The sequence below is a fragment of the Schistocerca americana genome, chromosome 1 (assembly GCF_021461395.2).
Source record: "Schistocerca americana isolate TAMUIC-IGC-003095 chromosome 1, iqSchAmer2.1, whole genome shotgun sequence".
In the NCBI taxonomy this organism is placed as follows: domain Eukaryota; kingdom Metazoa; phylum Arthropoda; class Insecta; order Orthoptera; family Acrididae; genus Schistocerca; species Schistocerca americana.
In genome coordinates, this window is record NC_060119.1 from 92137103 (window position 1) to 92148503 (window position 11401).

At 42.5% G+C, this 11401-nt stretch overlaps 1 protein-coding gene across 1 annotated transcript; it reads right to left on the bottom strand.

The window, feature by feature from the left end:
• Positions 1–8987: 8987 nt before the first annotated feature.
• On the bottom strand, positions 8988–9425 carry LOC124601617. Its single transcript, XM_047136261.1, has one exon. The coding sequence runs from the start codon at positions 9423–9425 to the stop codon at positions 8988–8990; it is 438 nt and encodes a 145-aa protein (XP_046992217.1).
• Between the last annotated feature and the right edge of the window lie 1976 nt (positions 9426–11401).

Here is an 11401-nt window from a genome sequence, read left to right on the forward strand (position 1 = left end):
CGGCCTTGTTGTGCAATTAACTATATTGGTTGACTACAATTCGAGTGCACCAGCGGAATTTTCTGCCTTGTGGCCGTTGGTGTTCTAGTTACCTGTCCTGGCCACTAACGTAATTTCAGGCAGCGTCCTTTCCTCACCTGTTGTTGCTGTCCAACATGGTGTGTACACTCCTGGAAATTGAAATAAGAACACCGTGAATTCATTGTCCCAGGAAGGGGAAACTTTATTGACACATTCCTGGGGTCAGATACATCACATGATCACACTGACAGAACCACAGGCACATAGACACAGGCAACAGAGCATGCACAATGTCGGCACTAGTACAGTGTATATCCACCTTTCGCAGCAATGCAGGCTGCTATTCTCCCATGGAGACGATCGTAGAGATGCTGGATGTAGTCCTGTGGAATGGCTTGCCATGCCATTTCCACCTGGCGCCTCAGTTGGACCAGCGTTCGTGCTGGACGTGCAGACCACGTGAGACGACGCTTCATCCAGTCCCAAACATGCTCAATGGCGGACAGATCCGGAGATCTTGCTGGCCAGGGTAGTTGACTTACACCTTCTAGAGCACGTTGGGTGGCACGAGATACATGCGGACGTGCATTGTCCTGTTGGAACAGCAAGTTCCCTTGCCGGTCTAGGAATGGTAGAACGATGGGTTCGATGACGGTTTCGATGTACCGTGCACTATTCAGTGTCCCCCCGACGATCACCAGTGGTGTACGGCCAGTGTAGGAGATCGCTCCCCACACCATGATGCCGGGTGTTGGCCCTGTGTGCCTCGGTCGTATGCAGTCCTGATTGTGGCGCTCACCTGCACGGCGCCAAACACGCATACGACCATCATTGGCACCAAGGCAGAAGCGACTCTCATCGCTGAAGACGACACATCTCCATTCGTCCCTCCATTCACGCCTGTCGCGACACCACTGGAGGCGGGCTGCACGATGTTGGGGCGTGAGCGGAAGACGGCCTAACGGTGTGCGGGACCGTAGCCCAGCTTCATGGAGACGGTTGCGAATGGTCCTCGCCGATACCCCAGGAGCAACAGTGTCCCTAATTTGCTGGGAAGTGGCGGTGCGGTCCCCTACGGCACTGCGTAGGATCCTACGGTCTTGGCGTGCATCCGTGCGTCGCTGCGGTCCGGTCCCAGGTCGACGGGCACGTGCACCTTCCGCCGACCACTGGCGACAACATCGATGTACTGTGGAGACCTCACGCCCCACGTGTTGAGCAATTCGGCGGTACGTCCACCCGGCCTCCCGCATGCCCACTATACGCCCTCGCTCAAAGTCCGTCAACTGCACATACGGTTCACGTCCACGCTGTCGCGGCATGCTACCAGTGTTAAAGACTGCGATGGAGCTCCGTATGCCACGGCAAACTGGCTGACACTGACGGCGGCGGTGCACAAATGCTGCGCAGCTAGCGCCATTCGACGGCCAACACCGCGGTTCCTGGTGTGTCCGCTGTGCCGTGCGTGTGATCATTGCTTGTACAGCCCTCTCGCAGTGTCCGGAGCAAGTATGGTGCGTCTGACACACCGGTGTCAATGTGTTCTTTTTTCCATTTCCAGGAGTGTAGTTTTGACAGCTAATATATATTTCACTGTGGATAGCCACGTTTGTAACCTTTCGTGTATGAGTTCTCATGTACTGACTGGTGGCAAGCAAGTCGGTGTGTCGATCGGTCCATGGCTGTCCCCTGGATGGGTTCCGACGGATCAAGTGTAGTTGGGCTCACCAAACTGAACAAGGGCAGACCGACGTCCCTGGAGGCTTCTGAGTGCCGCTTTTTTTATTGTCCTTCTCACCGGTATTTAATTGTCTGTTTATAATCTATCTTAGCCAATGATTTAAAAATTCTTGTTTTTACTGGACTTTGTGTATTTAAGTATTTTGAATTTTGGAAAATCAATTGAGGGCCTTAAGCCGCTCAAAACCTTATTCTTGAAATTACCCTTTAAGTAAATCATTGTGGCCTTCTGCCTTAAAAGATTATGGTATATATTTTAAAATTATCAAATTTAATCGTGGCCGCTTTTATTGCACCTTGCATATGTTTGTTCTATCTACTTTTGCCTTGAGGCTTTCCAGCCTAGTTGTGACACCATGTGTATTTCAATTATTTTATTTGCTATTTTAATTGCATTCTTAATTTGTTGACTTTTAAGATTTCTTATTTGGAGGCCTTCAGCCATGAAATTATTGCCTTTTTGAAACTCGTAGTTCTAAAGCTTTGGCTATGTGCCGTTTTGGTTTAATGGAGTTATTAAATTACAATAAATTACAATTTTGAGTGAACCTGACCGACACCTTATTTGGCCCTTTCCACAATCCTAATCACCTGTTCTGCCCTGCGGGTTTAGCGGGCGTCTCATTCTTTGTAGACATTATGGCAGTAATGGGCCACCAAAGGTGCAGATCCGCTGTAGTCCCTGTAGAGATGGCCAGCAGCCATCCGTTGCTACTGTGTGGGTGCCCAATCACAACTGAGAGTCTTGAGGGTAATTTAGCAAGTCCATTAACCACCAATTGTGCACTCACAATTTTTCTTTCTTTTTTTGCAATTTCCTTAGGACCAGCAATTCTGTTAACCATTCCCTTGCTGAATTATCAGCACATGTGCAAGCACTAACACAATCATATAATCTCTGAGATTTGATACATACAGTATGACAAGAGACAAATGTGTGGAGTAAAATGAATCCCTACTATTTACCTGAACTGATGTCTATATAATTACAATCTTACAGCATATGGATACAATTACAAACGTAAAGAAGACATCATCATATTAAAGAACATGATAATACAAATAACATTTGTAGTAAAATAGGCTTTTAAAAAAATAATAAAGATAAACATATGTATGAGTAATACAGGGATTATGACATAAGTAAATAAATGAAAAATGAGAATATCAGTAGAAGCATCACAGAATTCATATTTTGAAAAGCAGAGAGTAAGTCTTGACTTAACTGAGAAAAGTGTATTCACGCAAAACCTGAATCTACGGTATTTTCAAGATTTTGTTCTGTTATTTCGCATTTCTGAGGCGAACTATTACCGACCGATCAACTGACAATAGCTCCCTATTCACTGATTATTTCAATTTATACCCTGTTATTTGCTGTCTAGTTCATGTCCCTAAGCACTGCTACCAAATTATTATCTTGAATATTTGTCATTTCTCACTTTGCTTTGCTGCCTAGTTTTACGCTTTTCATTCACCACGATTATCACACTGTTTCACACAATAAGACACAAAAAGCAATTTTAAAAGCAAAAATAGGAAGACACACTAAAATAGCACGGAAAATAATCAATCTCTAATTAGTTGCAAAAGCGACTGAGAGATGCTTAGTGCAAATCCACATGCATGCCACAACTACTTGCTCATGACAATACAGTACAACAATAAGAAACTACAACTTCAAAGGAAATTCCATATACACAATTACGCCCTAGCACTAAAAAATAACTAATTTATAATCATGCGCTAATTATTCAAACTACAAGAAAATCGGAAGATTCCAATGAAGTAGCCTCGCCTAAGGGTCGACAGGTGAAACTTCTCTGTGTGAGTCTATTGAAATAACTGAGTAAGTGAAATCTCTAAGTGTTTACTTAAACTGCTGAGTGAAACTGCTGCTGCTGTCTCGTTACTTATTTTTATCATTTCAACAATGACCTACAAAATTTTCCCTGAGAAAGTCAACACAAATTAAACCTATTCATTTATTACCCACAATATACAAGCCAAACATGACTTCAAATAATCAATACGAAAGAATGGTCCTGAATTGGAAGAAATCATAACAGTAATCCATATTTTTCATAAGTCACTTACAGAAAATCTTCATAACACGAACTACAGCAATTACAGCAAGCAGCAACTACAGCCAGCTAAATAAAAGGATTCTACTATAGGCTCTAACTACTAGGAAGCATATGGTTAGCAAAAGAAAGATTTTGTTGAAGAGCAAACGATGTATTTAGCAGCTTTTACCTTACTCATTTGACATCCAGTTCCAGAAATTATATAGTCCTCAGTAATTCCACTACCCAAACAGCACCAACTACATCAATCCCCATTTTACAGTGCATGTCTTACCAACACTGAGTCTCCGCGAAGGACACACGGAACAAGTCGTCCACTCGCTAACTGCTAACTTCTAGTCCGTCCAACCACAGAGTCTCTTACCGAGGGCGCAGAGCACTGTCAGCGATATTAATTACAGTATATAGCGCTGCCAACGTAGAAAGATATAAACAGGCTACTTACAATGTTTTCCGCTTTGGCTGTATGCAGTATAAATATTCGATACGACACCAATGAAACACCATTCACTTTGGATCCGTCGATTGCAGAAGAACCCACCGATGAGAACCAACTATTTTCCCACGCTTGAATTCACTTAGATGCGACATAAAGCACTCATAATTACACAGAACACTGTTCTGACAGCGACTGACACTTGCTACTCATTTGGGACGTAGCACATTGCATCCTAAAACCGCGGTTCCAAATGAAATTACTGACTTAACTATTAAAGGGATGATGGTAGCTTCTGTATATTGACGGTCTGACGATACAGTATTGTTTATAAATATTGAACGTCTGACGGTCTCTTCTAGACTGACGATGTCGGGATGGATGCAGACGCGACGGCTTTAAAGCGGAGATTTGCAGGCATTGCCAGCTGGAGACGTGAAAAACAGACTGGTTGAAATGGATATCCATATTTTAGAGCTGAGAAACCTTTATTTTTCTGCATTTGTTTGATCTCGGTTATAATACGTGTTTTTATTTTTTTTACGAATAAGACGGAAAAGAAACCGAAATATAAGTTAGCCACAGGAGCAGTGCAAGAAGTTTTTCATCTTTAAGCAAACTTTTTAAACAACGAGTAATGTTTATTCGTAATATTTGCATTGCTTTGGAGGACTGCGTTATGATTGAAAATGAGGAAAGCCGACCAATTCTGTTGTAATAATGTCGACAGGAACGAGCAACAAACACATGGCATAAGAATTGGCATAGCACCAAAAGGACGATATTGCACTCGTTGGCATGCGGCGTGGTGTGGCTTATTAGATTGTACATCTGTACATGCAGATTGCTTGTCCCATTTGCTCTACTGGTAATCGTCTTCGGACATCAGTTGGAACCATCCCTAGTAGAATCATTTTAGCAAGTGCATCATAAATGAAGTACGGTCGTTTTAAAACATTAAAAACAGGAGGAGTCATTACAAACTTGCGACATAATATAAAGAGAAAACTTAACGGTTCATTCATAGTTCACAGTAAAATAGAAAGCAGCCGTTCTGCTGCTTGTGTCTACACAACATGCTTTTATCTGCTTTTATCCCTTGAAAACGGACAAATTAAGACGAAAAAAATACAGATCTTCAGCCTCAGTTTGCATCCTTTAGCACCGATTATTCGTAATGTCCGAATAGTGGTATGATCCTCGATTACAACATAATTTTTGAGCAGAGTTTCAAAAAATTAGAACCAGTAGGAGAGAACTGATGGTTTTTTTGTGGTAGCCAACCACTTATTATTTTTCGAGAAAAGTAGCGAATGACGAAAGGACTAAGTTTTCTTTTATTTGTCTACTTAATTTAATATTTGATTCTACGTATCTTGAAACGGAGGGAGTCAAAAGTTCAACTTTTATTAAACAGGAAAAAAAACGGAATATCGGTCATTTCGAGCGGTTTTAACAGGCCGGTGAAACTGGCCTCCCTTCGTCCGGGGAAATCATTCCACGAACTGCCAGGAAAAGACGGTGCCCGGAAATCTCCGGCAAGTCCTATTGTCCGCTTAAGCCGCGTACACACTGCCACTGGAAACATGTTTCTGTTGGAAACATTGTTTTCAGCGATGTTTCGCAAATGTTACCGACTTTGTTTCTGGTCTCTGTTTCCGTCCACACTGGCGGCAAACATTCCTCGTTGTGTGTTCACGCCGTCTGCAGTGCTCCTTATATTATTGTGTTCGTATCATCTGCTGCTGCGTTATGTGTGGTGTCGAAGAAACAATAATGATAAGTGGTGCTGCATTATTAATACTAGAAGGTTTATACAAACAAAATGAAAGCCGTCCTCGTCATTGGCGGAGAAAAACATTCTATAGAAGAACTGGCGGAAATAACTTGCTACGTGAGCTGAGTATGGAAGAATGCTCAGACTTCCGCAACTTCACTCGGATGTCATCTACCGATTTTGAACATCTGGCAAATATGATATCACCATTTTTTTCAGAAAAGAAACGAATTTTAGGAAAGTGATTTCAGTCAACCAAAGGCTTGCAGTTACTCTTCGTTTTCTGGCAACAGGAGATTCATTTCAGAGCCTTGCGTATTTATTTCACATTTCGAAGCAAGAAATATCTCAAATAGTACCTGAAGTATGTGGAGCTCTGGTGGAAGTACTAAAGGATTATGTAAAGGTAGGTAAATGAAAAACATCGTTTCGAAATGTTATTATTTGTCAATTACATTACATATCTCATCAAACACAACTTCTTCAATTGTGTTATCACTATATTCGTAACTCGTAAATGTAACAGGGGAATTATCACTTGATGATGATGATGGGCCAGCCACATTCATACCCACTGTCGACTGCTGACTTTCCAAATACGCTACGTGCTGTTTCATTAACACTTCATTAAGCAAAGCTATTGCTTTCTAACTCTGACAATTTCCGTAACACTGATGCCACACACTGCCAATACGTACTACATTCATCGTTCTTTTCTCTTCTTGTTTTTGCAGCACCCTAGTTAATAATTGAGACGCAATGTTGTAGGGTTGCTCTATATCTTTTTTCTCGCCCATCCTTCTAATTTTTCGTGGTGGAGGACTGGAAGGTCCAGCCGCAACCTCTTCATCTCCATTTGTGCCCTCTGGCGAATGTACGGAAACCTGAAATCAAATTTACACTACTGACCATTAAAATTGCTACACCACGAAGATGACGTGCTACAGACGCAAAATTTAACCGACAGGAAGAAGATGCCGTGATATGCAAATGATTAGCTTTTCAGAGCATTCTCACAAGGTTGGCGCCAGTGGCGACACCTACAACGTGCTGACATGAGGAAAGCCGGCCGAAGTGGCCGTGCGGTTAAAGGCGCTGCAGTCTGGAACCGCAAGACCGCTACGGTCGCAGGTTCGAATCCTGCCTCGGGCATGGATGTTTGTGATGTCCTTAGGTTAGTTAGGTTTAACTAGTTCTAAGTTCTAGGGGACTAATGACCTCAGCAGTTGAGTCCCATAGTGCTCAGAGCCATTTGCACCATTTTTTTGACATGAGGAAAGTTTCCAACCGATTTCTTATACACAAACAGCAGTTGACCGGCGTTGCCTGGTGAAACGTTGTTGTGATGCCTCGTGTAAGGAGCAGAAATGCGTACCATCACGTTTCAGACTTTGATATAGGTCGGATTGTAGCCTATCGCGATTGCGATTTATCGTATCGCGACATGCTGCTCGCGTTGGTCGAGATCCAATGACTGTTAGCAGAATATGGATTCGGTGGGTTCAGGAGGGCAATACGGAACGCCGTGCTGGATCCCAACGGCCTCGTATCACTAGCAGTCGAGATGACAGGCATCTTATCCGCATGGCTGTAACGGATCGTGCAGCCACGTCTCGATCCCTGAGTCAACAGATGGGGACATTTGCAAGACAACCATCTGCACGAACAGTTCGACGATGTTTGCAACGGCATGGACTATCAGCTAGGAGACCATGGCTGCGGTTACCCTTGACGCTGCATCACAGACAGGAGCGCCTGCGATGGTGTACTCGACGACGAACCTGGGTGCCCGTCTCCAGATCTCTACCCAATTGAAAAGTCTGGTCAATGGTGGCCGAGCAACTGGCTCGTCACAATACACCAGTCACTACTCTTGATGAACTGTGGTATCGTGTTGAAGCTGCATGGGCAGCTGTATCTGTACACGCCATACAAGCTCTGTTTGACTCAATGCCCAGGCGTGTCAAGGCCGTAATTACGGCCAGAGGTGGTTTTTCTGGGTACTGGTTTCTCAGGATATATGCACCCAAATTGCGTGAAAATGTAATCACATGTCAGTTCTCGTATAATATATTTGTCCAATGAATACCCGTTTATCATCTGCATTTCTTCTTGGTGTAGCAATTTTAATGGCCAGTAGTGTATTTCTTTCAGATACCTGCGACTGAAAATGATTGGCGTGAAACAGCATGTTTTGTTCTCACAAATTCTGCAGTTCTCACACTGCGTCGGAGCAATTGATGGGAAACATATCGTGCTACAGTGCCCTGTTGGTAGTGGAAGTGAATATTATAATTATAAAGGTTCATTCAGCATTGTGCTGCTTGCTGTCGACGATGCAAGCTACAACTTTTTTCACGCAGATATCGGCTGCCAAGGCAGAATATCAGATGGTGGTATGTTCAAAACGCGAGCATAAGTGAGTTAATTAACAAAAAGAAACTTAACTTGCCACAAGCTGAATGCGTACCATATGGCACAAAGGCAGTATAGCAAACGATGCTTTTCCCTTCCAGGAAAACATTATGAAACCGTACCCAGGAAAACACGTCAAAGGTTCAAAAGAGAGTTTTTAATTACAGAGTTTCTAGGGCCAGAATGGTTGTTGAGAACACTTTTGGCATTATGGCTTCAGTTTTTCGTGTCTTTCGAAAATCTATGTTGCTACAACCGGAGAAGACAAAAACTGTCGCACTTACAGCTGTATGTCTCCACAATTTTTTAAGACGAAATGCTGAGGCAAGGAACCAGTACACGCCACATGGAAGCTTCGATTCCTACGCTTTACAAACACGTGAGTTGATTCCAGGCACTTGTAGACGAGATGACACTGCATCAGTTTTCAATGCAGCACAGAATATACCAAGGAAAGCTGCTTCCACGAATAAACAAATTCGAGACGAGTTTGCTAACTATTTTTCTAAGCCTACAAGGAAATGTACCGTGGCAAAATAACCATGGGTGAATGTGACTGTATAACATAAAATACAAAAATAAAGACAAACAAGCATAATTTTCGTACCTCATTTTCCACAGTGTCTGTTGTCTCCTTCGGCTCATGAACATCGTCCAAGAACTGCAGCAGCCGATAGCAGAACCAGTTGGAGTCATATGAAGTGTCTGCACCTCTAACAGATGGTTTGCTGGAAATAATATTTCTCTTCCCACGCCTGTAAGCAACCACGAGAGATGGTATTTTTTTCTCTACACTTCCCTTGTCCGTGCCAAAAGCTGGTGCAATTTTTGGAAGTGCGTCGCGGTTTTTAACATTGCTTTTATATTCCTTGCTCCGGAACTTCCATAAGCAATCCTCCCCCTGGTACATGGCAATTAAATCAACAATTTGCTGCCTTGACCACTCCATTATTCTAGGAAAATAAAGCGAAAACGACACCATAGTAAACACAACACTACATAACAGTTGACGACACACACACATACGCCAGCGCCGTGCAGCGGTGACAAGTGGTAGCTAGCAACATGTTCCCATATGGTGTCCACATCAAGTAGCCGGAAACATGTTTTGAAAACATGTTTCAGGCTCAGAGTGTACGCGGCTTTATATGCGCGTATGCTTTCCTTCAGCATTCATTTGGGCGGGCCCAGGTTCATATTATGTAATCCTGGGGCTTTCCTATTATTAAAGGATTTCAGTACCGTGGCAAAATAACCATGGGTGAATGTGACTGTATAACATAAAATACAAAAATAAAGACAAACAAGTTCCTCTACAGTGTTGAGTCAATTCCTGGAGCAGCTTTACCTATGCTCTCACCCTCTTGACTGTGATTTTACGATGAGGGAATGCTTGTTGCAACTGAAATTTCGTCTAATGATAACGACTTTAAAATCAGAGAAATTATGGCCCATGTAGAGTGCTTCCGACAGTCTCTCTTCGCACACAGGGGTGAGTTGCCTAAATTGTACCACTTTTGAGATTTATTTTATTATAACTAAAAAGTAAACACAAAAAAATTTTATGCAATGCCTCCTTAAGTGCAGGACATTGTTCTCTTTATCGTTCTGCAATAAATAAACGTATTCCAGTTAATTTTCTAAATGTACGTAAGTGTTAAAAATTCGGAATCTGGTTTCTTAATTTGTACCAATCGGTACATAAACTGTACCACCCTTCTGAAATGTGTGACTGAGACTGCAATTGTGTACTAGTCTATGTTCTATATTTTTGAGCTTCATCACTATTTGCGAAAATTTGCACTTATTTCACCCCTCGCTCCCCCTCCCTCCTCCTCAAGCACAATTTTGAATGAATCCTCATTTTGTATTTCATGCATCTGATCATTTTTTCCGTTCGAGCTTCCACGCATAACTCGCTATACTGTTATGCGAATGAGTTTTTGCAGTGGCTTCCCCATGGTCTCCAAAACACTTCCTTTCTTCAGATGGAGCGTAGTTCAAGATTTCTCCTCGTATGTTTCCGTTAGCTTTCTTCTGCATGGGCTACCCGTCAGCACACAGTGTCCTTGGGTAGATCTTAAGCTTTTACTTGAATTCAGCTTTGTTTCTAGGAAGAACACCTCCAGCCGACTTTTTGCTTGCCATGGTTTCTTCTGCATTGAAATAGTGGGGCAATCCGTTTCGTTCTGCAATGTCGAATAAAAGTTTTTTTACGTCTGATATGATTAATCTGAATATCGTCTCCTCAGATATAAGAATATGCTGTTATGCTTCGTTAGTGCGGCCAAAGAGATTTATATCTCCGTTTACATTTTTGTTTTTATTTTAGGCATGCCTCTTAACTGTTGGCTTTGGCACATTTTATATGCGCGCAAATTCATTTAATCCGTGATTAACAATAAAATATACTGTTGCAGCTAAATGCAAGTCATTTCTGTTCCACTTTCAATAACGCTTTCCTGTTACCATACTGTAACACAAAATAATTATTCAATTAATAACATACGATAAAGAGCGCATTAGAAAATTCGTATAGTTTCTGAGCATTGTGTTGGGCTAATAATGCTAAACCCATTTTAAAGTTCGCTACTTGGGCAAGTTTCTAAAATAGTTCCGGTACGATATCGAAAACTTACAGCGGTACGTTATAGACAACGTCATTTTGTTTTTGTCAGGTCCCTACTGGCGTACGACAACGAATGCAGATACATTACTGCCTGAAAACTAAGGGCATTTCACGAATATTCACTCATAAATGATAGCTATGTGTCATTCTCTTCGCCACGTACGCAAAAAGTTGGATGAAAACTACAGCAGATTCAACGCTGCCTTCAGACGACCTCTTCCCGGAACACACAGATCTCCTAGCAGCGCACAGTCCACACATACCTCACTAAATGTCGCGTAGTACAAGAGATACGA